The sequence below is a fragment of the Tenrec ecaudatus genome, chromosome 7 (genome assembly GCF_050624435.1).
Source record: "Tenrec ecaudatus isolate mTenEca1 chromosome 7, mTenEca1.hap1, whole genome shotgun sequence".
NCBI lineage: Eukaryota > Metazoa > Chordata > Mammalia > Afrosoricida > Tenrecidae > Tenrec > Tenrec ecaudatus.
In genome coordinates, this window is record NC_134536.1 from 30,669,226 (window position 1) to 30,685,622 (window position 16,397).

The 16,397-nt window shown below is 51.6% G+C and overlaps 1 protein-coding gene across 1 annotated transcript; it reads right to left on the reverse strand.

The window, feature by feature from the left end:
• Positions 1–8,718: 8,718 nt before the first annotated feature.
• On the reverse strand, positions 8,719–15,435 carry HEBP2 (heme binding protein 2). The gene is made up of 4 exons (XM_075554478.1): positions 15,250–15,435; positions 14,564–14,699; positions 13,662–13,842; positions 8,719–9,004 (listed from the first exon to the last, which is right to left on the reverse strand). The coding sequence occupies exons 1-4, from the start codon at positions 15,349–15,351 to the stop codon at positions 8,788–8,790; spliced, it is 636 nt and encodes a 211-aa protein (XP_075410593.1). The 5' UTR covers positions 15,352–15,435; the 3' UTR covers positions 8,719–8,787.
• Positions 15,436–16,397: the final 962 nt, after the last annotated feature.

Sequence of the window (16,397 nt, forward strand, 5' to 3'; positions counted from 1 at the left end):
TCCTCCTCTTTATGGAGAACGTCCACTGGCTCTTCCGTGGGGCTTTCCAGCCTTTGGAAATCACCATGACAGAGGAAGGCAGGGAGTTATCGATGCTTCTGTCTGGTTCACAGCCATAGATGGTGGTGGGAATTCGAGGAAGACAGATGAAACGCTGGGACGTGTTTGGGGCTTCCGTGTATTCCTTGTTTATACTGCTGAGGTCCCATTATCAGATGCACAAACAAGCATTTGTCCTTTATAAAACACTAGGATGTTGTTGGGGGAGGGGAGAGCTCATCAAAAATGGTGGGCCTGATTCTTGAGGTCTTATTTTCTATAATGAGCTATTCTGTTACTTTAAGACCAACTGACCAGCCGACTCCCTGCCATAGAGTTGGTTCTGCCTCACGGTGACCCTACAGGACAGAGTAGAGCTGCTTCTTAGGGTTTCTGGGGTGGTAAAAGCCCATGGGGACCAACAGTTGCATCTTTCTCCCACCGAGCGGCTGGTGGGTTGCTGACCTTGGGGTTAGCGGCCTGGCAATGCAGATGACCAGACATCTTGTATTGCTTCTATGAATGCGCTCCCTTCCATCTAGGCCCAACTGTATCACCGGACAGTGATTCAAGTAGGCTACAATGTGCTTAGCAATGAAAAAAAAATTTTTATCAACACTTCCCATGTGCTAGGTGAGAACGAGGGAGCTCAGAAATGGAAGCAAGTACCTCAGCTACCACGAAGGGGCTTCAAACCTAATGGGACAGGCACACCAGTAATGAGTTGTCGTGTAGAAGAGTCCTCCTGCCCGAGTGGATGTACAGGACGATCACTCAGCTCTGTGGCAGGCCCTGCTGCACGCCCATGAAACACACATTCTCCTCCTCCAATGGAGTGTCTGAAAATGGTTCAGGGGCGGGGATACCGGGATTCATTCCCCAGAGTTGCCAAAAAGTACCACAAGGTTGGTGGCTTTATGAGAACAGAAGACCTGTCTCAGTTCTGGAAGCTAGGCGTTTGAAACCTGGGAGAAGCTGGACTGTGCTCTGGGGGATCTTCCCAAACCATCCCTCGGTTTGCAGTTACCACCGATCTGTCTGCCTTCTTTCTCTGCCTGTTTCTCTCATAAGGACATCACTCGTTGGGAGCACTGGTGGCAAAGTGGGTTTTAGCATTGAGCTGAAAGGTTGGCAGTTCAAACCCACTTGCTGCTCCCTGGGAGAAAGATGAGGCTATCTGTTCCTGTAAAGACACAATCTAAGAAACCCTGAGGTCCAGTTCTAGTTTGTCCTGAAGAATCGCTCTAAGTGGGAATAGAACCATGGCCAAGGCTCAGTGGGTTGGGTTGAACTAGGACCCAGCACGTTCCAGTATGACCTCGTGTTAACAGACAACCCATCTAGTAGACTTGGTGACTTCCCAAGTAGGTACTGGGGGTGAGATTTTAGCATCTTCTGTAGGGGACACAACTGAATCTGTCACAATGCCCAACAAAGTAACGCATCTCACATCGCACCGTGTTGTTAAGAGAGCCATGACACTTTCAGCTAAATAAAACGTAGGCATCAGTCTGAAGTTCCAGGATCCTTTTATGGACACCATCTGCTCGTGGCTTCTTTCGTCCTAGATGCACGGGAGGCTCAAGAAGGAACCACCACCTGGATGTGTTTGGGGCATCAGTGAGACCAGAAGCCGTGTTAAAGCTGGCGGAGGAGGAAGGAGCGGAGTCCATCAGTAACATGTAGAGTCCGTAGTCGTGGGCTGTCTGCCTCCACACCCAGTGGGTGAAGCATTTCCCACTCTCCCTGTGGTTGTGGGATAATGAATCCTCAGAGAAGCAGGTTATTCCATTGCATCTGCCTGGGAGACAGCGACCACAGGGTAGCTGAGCTACAGATGGAGAGTTCGCAAGCTGAGAAACGTGGCACAGGGAAGGCATCCAAAGTGGGATGACGGCGCAAGGTAGAGCAAGTATTTAGAGGCAGCGAAGTACCTAAAAGGAGCCTTGGGGAGTGCAATGGTTACACGTTGGGCTGCTAACTACAAGGTCAGCAGTTCAAAACCACCAGTGGATCTGTGGGAGAAAGATGAGGCTTTCTACTCTCATAAAGAATTACAGTCTCAGAAACTCACAGGGATAGTTCTGCTCTGTCCTACAGGGTCACTATCGGAATTTATGACAGTGACTTCGGTTTGTTGGAAATACCTGGTTTAATTTGGCTTTCCAAGATAGCTACTATTTCAAATCCTGTGCTCGGCCTCCAGTTTCCGGTTGCCTACTGCGTGAGCGGAGTACTTCTTGCTGAGATCACCAAAGGGATGGACTCTCCTATTTTGTTCTAAATAATTACTTGACCTCAGGTTTTCATGATCTCCTTGCAGGCCATCAAGGCAACTGCTCAATTCCTTCTTTTCATGGAGACACATGCCTCTTACATGTGGAACACTGGATCCCCCCCAGCCATTGCCAGGCCATTTTTTTAAATCATTTTATTGGGGCTCATACAACTTATCACAATCCCTACATACATCCATTGTGTCGAGCATATTTGTACATTTGTTGCCATCCTCATTCTCAAAACATTTGCTTTCTGCTTGAGCCCTTGGTATCAGCTCATTTCCCCCTTCCCGCTCCCCCCTTCCTCATGAATCCTTGATGATTTATAAATTATTTTGTCATATCTTACCCATTCCCTTCACCCACTTTTCTGTTGTCCATCCCCCAGGGCGGAGGTTATGTGTAGATCTTGTAATTGGCTCCCTCTTTCTACCCCACCCTCCCTCCACCCTCCCAGTATCGCCACTCTCACCACTGGTCCTAAAGGATTCATCTGTCCTGGGTTCCCAGTTCCTATCTGTACCAGTGTCCATCCTCCGGTCTAGCCAGATGTGTATGGTGGAAGCGGTATCATGATAGCTCTTCATCATTGGGCGGCCTCCTTGCGCACATGCAGTCGGCACGCCACCTCTGACAGGCGTGGGAGCCTCTGCAGCAGCCAGGCAGTGAGCGACCCTGCCTTGTTGCAACCCCTGTGTTCTGGCCACTCTGCTGCCACCGGTGTCAGTTTGACAGGGAGATAGGAGCTGAAGAGTTCGAAGACAGTGTTGTGAGTGTTGTGACCGCAGGGCTGGGCAGGGGAGTTCTTAGATTGTCATCTATGTTTACATCTCTGGCAGCCCACTGGTTGCTCTGGAACAGAGTAGTATGACAAGGGTCCCAAGTTGGGCAGAAATGGTGAGGTCCTGTTTGGTCATGGGCTAGGTACTCACCGGGAACAGCGTGTCTTCTCTCTGTCTGACGTGGGCTCTGAGAAAGGGACAGCTGGAGTCTGGTGGTGAATCGCACCCCTGCCAGCTGTGTGCTTGGTACTGTTCTTCAAGGTGAACAAGAGTGGCCCATCTCCGTGGGGTGTCTGCCACCTCTTCAGATTCCAGAAACGCCCGTACTGGCACCCCAGCTAGTAAGCAACCATCCGAACCAATTGCCATGGGTTGAATTATGTCTCCCCCCACTCCTCCAGTATGTGTCCATGTGGCTGGGCCATGAGTCTCAATGAGATGGGTTGACAATGATGAGGTTGGCCCAGGACTGGGCAGTATTTTCTTCTGTTGTGCATACGGTCACGCGGGGTCGTCACCAATTGGCACCTAACATCAACAGCAGCATGATTGTTGGTGGTTTGACAGCTAGGTGAGGACTGGCCACACTCCACGGTGCCGTCTGATCGGACCAGCCAGTCCGTTGTAAGGGGATTTGAGTGGGATGTGACAGTTTCCATCGGGGCACAGCCCTGATATGGTAACAGAGCCTTTTCTTGGGGTGTGGTTGGCCTCACATTTCGTCTTACAAGAGATGGGGAGAGAAATGAGAGAAAAGGGGACTTCGGGCCCACCAAGAAAGAGGTGGGAACAGAGTGTATTCTTCTTACCCAGAGTTTCAGTGAGCCTCCTAGACCCAGGAGAATGCTGAAGCCAGCACATGCGGAGCTCGGTGAGGAACACAGGGCTCACAGAGACACACAGACCTCCCCTCAGAACTGACAGTAAGGAGAGTCTTTTCTAAGAGCTGCGGCCCTGAGTTCAGGCATCTAGCCTCCTATACTGGAGAGAATGGTTTGCTTGGTCAAGCCATCCAGCACCAGGTAATTAAGACACCAATCCATGATCCCTGCGCATCAGTAACCTCACTTCTCAACCCAGCTTCTAAGTCATGCCAATGAACCTCACCTCCACTCCGTTGATCACGCGTCCACCAGGAAAGTTCCATCAACCTCAAACCGGTGTTCTCAACCTTCCTAATGCGGTGACCCTTTCATACAGTTCCTTGTGGTGACCCCCCCGAACTTAGCATTTTCATTGCTACGTCATCACTGTCATTTTGCTGTTATGAATCGGGTGACCCGTGTGAAAGGGTCGTTTGACCCCCAAAGGGGTCGCAACCCTCAGGTTGAGAACCACTGCCCTCGCCTATCGCCCATGTCCATTGACAGCCCTTAACAGTAATTCATTTCCATTTGAATGTGAACTCCCTAGAATGGTCATTCTGTGAACACAGGGCCCTGATGTGTTCTCGGCAGAAACGTGGAGCACGGAGAAGCCTGAGTGGCGGGGTGGGGTTTTGGGAAGAGGAGTTCACCGACGGGCCCTGAAGGACCGTGCTTGCTGCTACGGCATCCCAGCCCCACTCCTGTCCCTGGAACCTAGTGGCAACTCCCTCATGACTTAATGAAGAGGAACATTTCGGTGGCTTGTGAGATGGGAACACAAGATTTTTAGGGGGGGTGGGGTCAGTGTCACCTGAGGGTAGTGATGGTGTAGTAGTAGGATTCCCACTTTTCATGTTTGATTCCTGACCCTTGTACATCATGTACCATCACCACGCACCTGTCCACAGGTGCTGTGTGCTGCTTAAGATGCAGAACAGGCTTCAGTGGAGCTTTCAAGTTAAGACAGAGTAGGAAGACCTGAGTCTGGGCTTCTGGAAATTCGGCCCATGCAAATCCCCTGGATCACAATGGTTTGATCAGTTATGATGAGGGAGGGATGGAGCAGGCCCTGTGCTGAGATGCACTGCTTTCAGACTTCTCAAACAACGGCATACACAGTCTTTTGGAAACCAGCAGAGGCCTGTGTGAATGGCTCTCTGGGAAGTCCAGTGGGAGGCGGAAGCTGTTCAACTTACTTCTCTTTCATGGTTCCTGAGCTACCTCCACACAACCAAGGAGGCGATGGGAAAACTCTAGAGAAACGTGTTCATTAAGGTAAGAGCGCGATGGGAAGTATCCTGCAGGAGGGCCTCAAGGGGGCAGAGTTTGGGGGAAGAGGGGTAGCAGGTGGAGGACAAAGATGGTGCCAGGAAGAGCTGACCGAAACTGAACAGACCAAGGGCAAGACCGCAGATGAGCGGGAAGTTTCTGGCTGGAGCCACACTGGGAGCAAGGAGTGCCTCAGAGCATCCACTCTAGGCTTAGCATCAAAAACACATCTGGGCACGCATTTTTGTGGAGAAGGAACATTCTTAAATGTGGAAATAAGGAGTATTTTCTGTTCAATGTGATGTACTTAATTAAAACAACTGACGCATTGTCATGACAAATATCATTGGGTTGATCGATTTAGGGCTGGAAAAAACCCCAAACTTTAGTGTGTAATTTCAGGAAGAAGAGGGAGAAAGGGGACCCTGAGGTGAAGAGGACAGAATCCACGTTTTAACTGGGCGCATTTGAGAGCATCAGCCTAGCCAGCCCCGCCTGAGTCCGTTTGCCGACTGGTCGCTCCCTCGGGAGGTACTTTCCTACATTCTGGCTATGTCGATTTTATTATCATTTTAACATGTTACTGTACAGAAAAGCTAGCACGGTGTGTTTACAAAACTACACTGAAGTAGGGAGGCGTGAGGTTTGGCCACTCCAGCAGGGTTGGTCACCAAACACAGAAGGCTCCTTTGGGAGCAGATAAATGCGGCCCAACAGACTCTTAGTCATCAAACATAGGCTATCATTTAAAGTGGAACTTCTTGCCTTAGAGATATACTTATTTTATATAGGAATATGAATGGTAAGTGGGAGTTAGTGGTGTGGATCTTCACCAGGAGGAGGGCTAGAAAGTGTTCTTTAATTAATGATGTTAAATTTGCATAAAATAAACGTCATTGGGGGCGCACATACAAATGAATCAGTAAGTGCATCAATTCACACGGGTGATCTCTTTGGAGAATAATTGCCTGAATTATAAAACATTACAGACCGAATCAGAAGTCCAACTTGTTTGGTACCAAGAATTACAGCCTAGCCAGTAACCAGTGGGTCACAGCCATGTGACTTTGTGTTCAGGAAGACCGTCACCACGTAGTCCCTGTCCGGTGAGCTCCCTAGGAGGCTAGCCCTGGAATCAAGACTGCCTGGCTACCAACCAGCCTCGGCCCTTACAGCTCCCTGACCTCTCTGTGCCCCAGTTCCTCAGCTTCAAGCAGAGACGAGAAGATTCAGGTGAAGCCCTTAGAACAGTGCTCTTAGAAGGTGCTTCACAAATACAAGAGCTAAAAAAGTCATTCTCTAGAGCTGTCCTTGCTCATTCACCCCAGCTTAAGGAGACTAAATTTCAGAGTTATATAATCTTAGGGCTAAAGAGATGCGTAAGTATTTTCTGACCCATCCTCTCTTCCACTGGATGCATCAATCCCATGGTAGTGATTTTTTTATGGATAAGCGATCATGAGGTCCCTACTTAACTCTTTTGGCCTGGGACACACAGCAGCCGCCTCCAATTAATCTAGGAGACCTGGTGGCACACTGGGAGAAGTGATGGTTGCTAACATCAAAGTCAGTGGTTCAAACCCACCAGCCACTCCATAGGACAGAAATCAGCTTGTCTATACCCACCGAGAGTTACAGTTCAAGAAACCTTCAGAGTCAGTGTTATGTTGTCACTGTGTGTTGCAATCAATCTGATGGGAGTGGATTTGTTTTGTGGGTTGAGGGTTAACGAATGGATGGCTGGCAGCACAGTGCTTTACTGCTTGGCTGCTAACCGAAAAGCCAGCAGTTCAAACCCACCAGTCACTTCACTGGAGAGTGCAGTGGCAGCCTAGTTCCATCAAGAATGTACAGCTTTGGAAACCCTGGGACACCTGATGGTGCTGTTGGGTAAGAAGTGGACAGCTAACAGCAAGGTCAGGGGTTCAAACCCACCAGCGGTTCTACAGCATAAAATAAGGTTGTTCTTATAAAGGTTTACAAAGCCTCAGAAATCCCACGGGGCAGATCTACTCCGCCCTATAAGGTCCATCATGAGTTGGAACTGACTCAGCAGAAGTGGGTCCGGGTTCATTGGGAAGCCACTATCCTACATTTGGCACCTGCTGCCACCTGGTGGGGTCAAACTGGAGAAGCTGACAAAATAGGCCTCATCCTTGGTACTTAGGGCCACCTAAAGACCAGAGCCTTCTTGGAACATACGTGTCCTACTAGTTCAATAAAAATAAAATTTTCATTTCATTCAGAATGCCTTTCACTAGTGACAGCACATAGGTTCCCCCAAAAGTCCCAAGCAGCCAGCCGTGCTTCAGGGACAGCTGTCGGAAAGTGACAGCTCCAGCCTGCTCGCGTCCCCACTCCTCAACCCTGGGCCTCCATGCCCACAGCGAAGGCTGTCCTTCCCAGTGACAGGCTCTCGGATGCCTGCATGTGGCTCTGTTGTCTCTAGGACAATCATTTTTCCAACACAACCTTGATTTTTCAGCGGCCCACTCTTTGACTAACCCATCACTTTTACATGCCCTTCAGTAATACTCTATTGTTTGCACTCAAATGGCTTTTTCCAAGTATAGGTATATGTGCATTTCTTCAAAGAAATTTCTGTCATAACAAGAAATTCTTAGCATCAAATAGCATCCTCCACCAGACAATAACTCACTGCCATAGAGTTGATTCCGACTCATAGCGACCCTCTAAGACAGTGGTTCTCACCTTCCCTAATGCTGTGACCCTTCATACAGTTCATCATGTGGTGGTGACCCCCAACCATAAAATTGTTTTCGTTGCGACCTCATCACTGTCATTTTGCCACGGTTATGAATTGGGCGACCCCTGTGAAAGGGTCGTTTGACCCCCAAAGGGGTCTCGACTCGCAGGTTGAGAACTGCTGTTCCAAGACAGGGAAGAACTGCCCCTGTGGGTTTCTGAGACTGTACCTCTCTAAGGGAGTTGAGAGCCTCATCTTTCTCCCAGGAGTGGCGGGTGTTTTGAACCACTAGCCTGGCAGTTACCAGCCCAACTGTCACTATGGCAGGACCAGGCTCCTCGCCATCATTTCATAGAGGGCTCTGAAAAGTGTCCCTATGTTTTCATTTTTGAAGTCCCCTCAGATTATGGACACTTTAGGTTTGGAGAGAGTCAGCTTGGTCTGTCTTGGGGTGGGGTTGGGGGGTGGAGGGAGAAGGATCCAGAGAGGTGTGAGCAGCAGCAGTCATTGGAGACAATCTGAATTTTGTAGCCGGTTGGACTTGCCTTATGGTTCCACACGGGGTAAACCTTGGCATGTTTTATTGATAACTCTGGTGAGGATAACTTCCAACTGCACTGTGATGAAGGAAAGAAGGGGAAATCAGCCTATTTCCCTGGACCCCCACAGAAGGACGGTGGACCAGTACCCATATATGCAGACTACACTCCCAGTTATCCTACCTGCAACTCTCGAGAAAGCCCCAGGCAGTCGCGAGCCACCTTGGAAATAAGCCGTAGCAGGAGACGGACACTTTATTTGTAGGTGGTGTCGACCGTGCTCGGAAATGGGGGTTCTGCCCCTGGCTATGGAGCCTTCTTCTCTGGCTCGTTCTCTTTGGAGGGCTCATCTTTCTGAATCAGCCAAACTTCGTTATTTCTATTAAGCAATTCAACAGGGCTGGTGTAGCCGGCAGTGTAGTAAACCCTTTCATTGAACACCTTTCCTTCTTCTCTCAGAATGCTCGCTAACGTCAAGAGTTGCTCTTGGTTCTTCTGGGCACTGGAGAATCCATCGAAAGACCTACGAAGGAGAAAACGAGTCAGTCCGAGTGAGGATGCTAACGCCGTAGCGGCCAGGCTGCAAGGGAAAGCCAGGGTGGTTACCGGGAAAGCTGTGTGCAGTCCTTTCAGCTACCCCCCTCCCCAGCCCCCCATCCTCGGTTCCCAACCCCACAGCGCCTCACGCACACTCAGAAGGCCCAGCCAGGGGCCTGCGTCCCCATCTGTTGACAGAAAGATTTGCCAGGGACGTGTTCTGAGGTGCTCCAACCCTGTGCTTCTCAAACTACCGTACACACAAGTCGCCTGGGATCTTGCTGAACTGCAGATTCAGGAGAGTTGGGGAAGGGCAGGAGCATCTGCCCATCAACAGAAGGGGCTAGGGCTAATGAGGAGCCATGGTCATCCGCTTACAGAGCCCCCTTCCAGACGCTGGGTTTTTCTTTTTTTAAACATTTTATTAGGGACTCATACAACTCTTATCACAATCCATACATATATCAATTGTGTAAAGCACATTTGTATATTCTTTGCCCTCATCAATTTCAAAGCATTTGCTCCCCACGTAAGCCCTTTGCATCAGGTCCTCTTTTTTTTACTCGTGATTTTTCTATCAAACTTCCCCCCTTCTTCCTCTCCTCAGGAAAAGGGCAGGCACTGGACCAGATGGAAATGATGGCGTCCTGACCTCTACAAGGTGACGGTGTAATGGAAGAGGCCAACGTTTTGGGCGCTCTCTGTTCTGGGTCTAAGTAGGGTCTAGGTGCTGCAGGAACATCGAGAGGGCTGAGTCTGAGGGAGGGGTGGTTGTCAAAGCCAGCAGGCGGGTTTGCTGGAAAGAGGGGCCAGCTCCAACAAGGAGGGGACAATGGTTAATTCAACAAGGCACGGGTGCCCCAAAACACAAAGTATATTCAAAGTGAGGCAGAAAATGAGTCGGAGCCTCTTACGGCCCTCTGCGATTATTCTGCAGGCTGATGAGCAGAGAAGTAACTGGATCCAATCTGGAAAGAACACGGCCGGGGAAATGGGAGACCAGAATGTCAGGGAGAGGCCAAATGCAGGAGGCTGGTCGAGGAACGGGCAGACAAAACAGGTGAAAGGCTGACACTGAGAATATGTGAGGGGAGCGAACAAAAGCTTAAGCGCAGACTGTAAGTCTGTTCAAAAGAACATGCTAAGAACAAACAAGGACGAGACACACTGGCGGTGTTGCTTACATGTTGACCAAGTGGTTTCCATTCTGCAGGTTACAAAGAAGCTTAGAAACAAGAGCCCTCATTTCCTTTGTTGAGTGTACGTTTTGTTAGCGACGTGCTATCATAAAAGATCAAGCCTAGCCTCATGCTTCCCATAAAGTCCAAGCACTCAAGGCACGGACTATGCGTCTTTCAGTCAACGACATCAACCCAGTGCCTAGCATCATCCATGGCATACATATGAAAAGCCAAAGCACAAACACCAGTTGCCACCAAGCAAATTCTGACTCATGGCAACCCCACGGGGGTCCGAGAAGAAGTCTGCTTCACAGGGTTTTTGGAGGCTGATGTGTTAGATGTGGCTCTCCTAACCTTTCTTCCAAGGCACCTCCGAGTGTCCTTGAACCGCCAACCTTTCCATTAGCAACAGAGCCTTGAGCCATTCGCAACATCTACGGACTCATGACATGCAGTGCCTTCCAATCCCCGTTGAGTAAAGGCCTGTATGGACGTGTGTTCACCCCTGAACACGGCACTGAGCTGAGGAAACCTGGACTAGTGGTTAAGAAACATTGTGATTCCTTTTTTGGGTATGATGAACCATATTTTAGTGCATTGTCCCTAAAAGAAATTGATTTTCAGATCCCATGTCCTCTGAAATCACATCTTGAATGCCTCAGTAAGAAACTGCTGGTCTTCTCAGCATGTGTTAGTTTACACTGAGGGAAGCCCTCGCTTCTGCTGGCGTGGATCCCGCTTCTGCTTTCTGGGATGTGGGCTGGTGGTCACCCCTGTTCCCTACCTTGGGCTCACTCAACTCTGCCCCCATCAGCCTGCAGTTAGCATAGTCTTGGTTAGCAGCTGCTTGAGTCAGGAAGCGGCTGCTAGCATCTGACCCACAGACTGGAATCTGAGGCTGTGGGGGCCCTTTCCCTCATAGATATTTCTTTCCTGAGATAAATTTCTTTCTGATGTTTTGGTTCCTCCAGAAAACCGAGCTTCACACCAGCACACAAACAAGCACAGAGCCCCCCAGTGTGCCGGCCGAGCTGGGGGCTAAAGGCCATGCACACCATAAGACGCTCATCCACTCCTGAGGACCGTACAGTCTAAAAGAACATCCAAACCAATGACCGCAAGGCAATCCAACTCACAGCCACTCCAGAGAACAGAATACAACTGCTCACTAGGGTTCTGCAAATCTTCCTAAGAGCAGTCAATCTCATTTATTTCTCCCGGAACAGCGGGTGGATTGTGCTGACTGTGCAGTGAGCAGCCCTGTGCTTAATCGACCATTCCACCAGGACTCCTGACAGTCTAGGAATAGGTCACTATGCTTTAGGTGACACTCGGTGGCAATCAGGGAAGACGGCATGGGCACCTGAAAGAGCAGGAGGAAGGTACTAGCAGTTGTAAGTACAGCAGGATGAGACCGGGCTTTCTGCAAAGGATGAACACGGATTTTCTACGGAAGCAGAAAAGAAGTACTAGAGCTAGTCCAATGGCCAAGTGCCTATTCAAAGTAGGATGTAAATAACGCATCCGACCCTCCCAGCAGTTCTCGAGACTGGCAAGTGCTGATCAGACGGAAGGCCTTGGGTGTCAATTAAATGCTTGACTACCAACCAAGAGCTTGAGCCCACCCAGCGGTACCTCAGAAGAAAGGCCTGGTGATTGACTTCTTAAAGTCGTAGCCCTGAAAAATCAGTGAAGTACAGTTCTCTGCACATGGATGGTCACCGAGAGTTAAGAGTCTACTCTCCTGCAAAGGGTACTGGTATGACTACCATATTTTCAACTATGACACACCCACTGCATCAAGTGCACATGTATTGGAAACCAATGTGTGAGAAGCGTGTAGCTTGGGGGGAAAATCCAAATGAGGTGCATGTTATTTATGTAAAAAATGTGATACACATTTGAGCAAGGAAAACTTGAGTGACTTGTTTGGACTCAAAGGTAAAATACGAACCCCCCGTCAACCTTTCCAACTCAGGTTGACCCTGTAGGGCAGAATAGAACTGGCCCCCCACCTAGTCCCCAAGGGTTCCCCACATGGTAAGGATGCTTGTAGGCAGACAGCCACGTCTTTCTCCCACAGAGAGGCTTGGGGGGGTGTCCCGCGGCCCCCCTTTGCCAACAGCACATGATCTCTGCACCCCAGCTCCTCTGCTAAAGGTAACCAAACAAATGTGGAGGAACGTGGCATGACCGGATGGATAGGCCAGTCAGTGGAGAACAGCTCAGGCAACACAAAAGGGCCTTGGGCCCCATGCAAACAATCTGGAGTTCATCCTGGAAGCGAAAGGATGCCAGCAGATTAAGATGTGGAACATGTTGGGGTGGCGGTGGTAAGAAAGATCACGCAGTTCCAGGGTGCAGGAAGCGAGAAGGATGACCAGTAGCAACAAGGACAAATAGGCGGTGGTTGCGGTGCAAAGAATTCCGTGCAGATCAATATACCTCTGAATACGCACTGAGTGCCAGGCATGGGCTAAGCACGGAGTGACACACAGATGACTTGAATGGCCCGAGGAGGAAATCACCGCGGGGAGTGGGGGCCAGTTACCAGGGAAGAGGCTGTCGATGAAGACCTTCCTGGGCTAGCCATCTCCATCTGGTTGCTGAGGCCCGTTATTGAGACCAGAACCAAGGAGCGGAGAAGGATTGAGCAGTTGGGGAAGGATGCTTTCCCAAATGGAGACACTCAACAAGTAGGGAATCCAGAGCTGCAGACGTGTGTGAGGCTTGGGAATCCTTAGACACGGGTAGTGGCGGCGAGGACAGGAGGGTCAGGCATGGGACAGCCACAGTGAACCTCGGGCGGGCAGTGGGAGAGAAGCCCCAGGAGGAGAGAGAGAAGAGCATGTCACTCTCAATGTTCAAGGAAGACCAACCATCAAGGGTTCAGATTGCTCCTCCCTCAATGCTGCAGGGGCCCCATGGGAGGGGACCCAAATCATGTGGCAAGTGGAAGAGGACTAGTCAAAGTGGCCAGGGCGTTTCCAAGGAGATGGTGGGGACACTCCCAGGCTGTGACCGTTCAGGAGTACATGGAGGCTGAGAAAGAAGAAGAGCGTCGGCTTACCACGCCGGCGGAGCAGGGGAGGACAGAGAGGCAGCAGCAAAGAGAAAAGCTACCATCCGGAATGCCGCTAACCTGCATGTCGTGTGTTTGAAGGGACTTCTTTCAGGCCTAACCCGATTGCCGGTGAGGACAGTCGTACAAGGTCACTGTATATAAGCTGCATTTGTCTTCCATGAGGAAGCTACTCCATATTCTTTTCATTTCTGAATAGATTTTGTGACAGGCGTGAGTAAGTAGCCTATGAGTCTCAGCAGGCAGGGAGACACCAAGAAATGCATTTGAACGGTGGTTCTGGAAGGTGAAGAGCCTGCGGAAATTACACGGGAGCTACCCTGCCAGGGCACGCAAGTCAAACGAGCAGTCGGCAGGGCTATAAATTACCCACCACGTACCGTACAAACACAGTCATTTCGGCTCTGTCTTCAATGAAGACATCTGACTCCGAAGGCCTGGGCGGATCGGCTTGCTGCTCAGCAGGGATGTACAGGGAAGTGGTAATGGTAGGCCCACTGAAAGGGCCGGACCCTGGCTCCACGTAGCTTGTCACTGGGGCTGTCATCTGTATTTTCATCTCTGTTCACAAAACACGTACTTAAATACAAAGGCGAGCATGACAGCACGTTGACTTCTGCTTCTGACCACGTCATTCAGCCTGCTATTTTTTATTGGACTTTTTTTACTTTATAGTATGGACACAATTATTTCAGACCATTTTTACCTTTGCGAAAATATAAAGCCAATATCAAGCCATCACCCTCTGACCACATTTACACGTTTTGGGTGCTATTGATACTTTTGGAAGGGAAATGAGAGATCACATGATCCAGTCCCTTATTGATTTATTTAATGATTAGGATAATGAGGTTGATGGCAGCGAGGAAGCTACGAAAGTCCCATAAGCTAACTGACCTGCTCAAATACAAGTAGTAGCATAACAGAGCGTATGAGACTCCTTTGTCGTTTCTGGTCCCGACCATCAAATGATCCGGAAGCACTAGCCAGGAAAAGGGGTGGGGGTGGGGTGTCAATGATCACCATGTGACCTCATCCCCAGGAGCCCCAGTTCATCTTGTAGAAGCAGAGAGGAAAACTGAGGCTGGGGCACTTCCAAGAACTACCTTCCTGGGAGCTCACCAACCTGAGGAGGGTTCATGTGTCTGTCCAACATTAAGCCTGCCTTTGTTAATGCTGTTATTTTTCTTTAATTAAGATCTTTCTTTAATAAGCGAAAATTCACCACTGTATCATGGGACTCACCCACAATATACATAATTTCAAGGTCAATGGAGTTCACCTTTCTCATTTTTGCCTTCAATGTAGCTGTTGAGTTTTGTAAAGCCAGCCTGGACGGCGGAATCCCAGTCCATAGATTCAACCGAGGTGCTGACCCACTTAGCTGGTCCGTAGTGCCGGATCTCATAACTTCCCGGCTGAAGTGGAACACAGAAAGTTCTGGGGAAGCAATTCTCAGAGGGCAGGATGTGAGATGCAGCCCCAAGAGTGCCTTCAGCTCTGGTCCAGCAGGGCCAGGCCACCCCCAGGTCCAGCCCGACTTCCCTGCTCCTTGGGTGCCCAGGGCCCCACCCTGGGGATCTCATCTATGGCGTGCATTTTTGGCCCTCACTCCGTGCCCCCCCCCCGTGGGGCGGGGAGGGTTCCCTCTGCGGGCTCAGAAAAGCGAATGGTTCCGTTTGTGTTTTGTTTTGTTTTGTTTTTTTCAAACTCCCAAACAATTTCAGGTGTAGGCCATACCCAGGACGAAACAAGTAAACTTTCCCATTTCCCACGGGTGCAGGGCGGGGAAAGTAGGGGCTCGGGACCTCCTGGAAAGTGTACTTTCCCACGGCCATCAGTGGAACTGACCCCCTCCCAACCCCGGCCTAGCTGCAGGCCCGCCGGCTTCGCCCCCTCCTCTGCGCCCCCACCCGGCCCCATTCCGGGCCCGAGCCCGCACCCTGGGCGCCCGCGGGCGGCGCCTACCTGGGGCTCCGCGCTCTCCGGCGCCTTCCAGCCCGGCGTCTGCAGGGCCGGGGATGCCGCGCGCTCTGCGGCCCCGGCCTCGGGCTCCGGCACCTCGTCCATGAGCGGCGCCGACACTCGGAGCCAAGAGCCGGCCGAGCTGTGCCGCGCCCGCCGCTGTGGGGCCGCCCCGCTGCGTGCGCGCTCGCCGGGACCTCGGCGGCGTCCAGTCCCCGCCCCGGCCCGGGGCGCACCGCCTCTGCCGCCGCCCCGGGGACGCGCGCCCGGGCGGCCCGGGAAGGGACGCCGCCTCCGCGAGGGCTCCCGCCTCCTCCGGGGGCCTCACCCACCCGCGTGCGCCCCTCGGCCGGGGCGTCCGTCGGGGGTCGGCAGGGAGGCTGGCGGGGTCCCTCCCGCTGCCCTTGTTTGCATTGTCCTGCCTGCAATAGTTGGCGGTGCGGGGAGCCGTGGGTGGAGGGGGACACGGGACACGGCAGCTGGCTGGCGGGGATTGTGGTGGGACCGGTTTGGGAGCCTCGCCCGCGGCCCCGCCCGCCTTAGGATCCCGGTCGGCCGCCCAATCCTTCCAGGACCTGCCTCTGTGGGCGCCTGGGCCGGGCCTGCGCTCGCTCAGAACGGAGAGGTGTCTGTCCCCCGGGAGCGAGGCGGCGGCGGCGGGACCCCACTCACACCTAGGAGGCCTTCAGGACCCTCCGCGGGAAGAGGTGGATTGGGCCACTGTGACGCCTGGGGACCAGGGAGAAGCTTGGAACGCCCTGGTTTCGTGACCGCTCCTCCAGTTACACCAAAGCCTTTGAGTCATCAGGCCCTGCAGCTTGCTGGGGGTGGGGGTGGGGGGGAATGGAGATGGGGAGACTGCCAGGGCCGGGTGCTTTGTGATGGCAGTTAGCGTGATCCCACTACCCTCCTCACCGGCATTGAGATTTTAATCGCAGGACACACAATTCACCCGTGCACAGAACCCTGATGGCGCCATGGTGAAGCATTCGGCTGCTAACAGAAAGGCTGGTTAGTCCCTGGAGACCATTCCAAAAACCAAGCACACTGCCCTCCAGTCGATCCGGACCCAATTGGTGACCCAGTAAGGTAGGATAGAACTGCTCCTGGGGGTTGCCAAGACGCTTAACTGCCTTATTTCCCCCCTTCCG

Excerpts from the sequence above, each read along its gene's own strand:
- HEBP2 (XM_075554478.1), bottom strand. The coding sequence starts at position 15,351 with ATGGACGAGGTGCCGGAGCCCGAGGCCGGGGCCGCAGAGCGCGCGGCA. Across the intron at positions 13,843-14,563 it reads TGAAGGCAAAAATGAGAAAG|AGATGAAAATACAGATGACA; the intron begins GTGAACTCCATT and ends TTTTGTGAACAG. Across the intron at positions 9,005-13,661 it reads GAAATGACTGTGTTTGTACG|GTCTTTCGATGGATTCTCCA; the intron begins GTACGTGGTGGG and ends TCTCCTTCGTAG.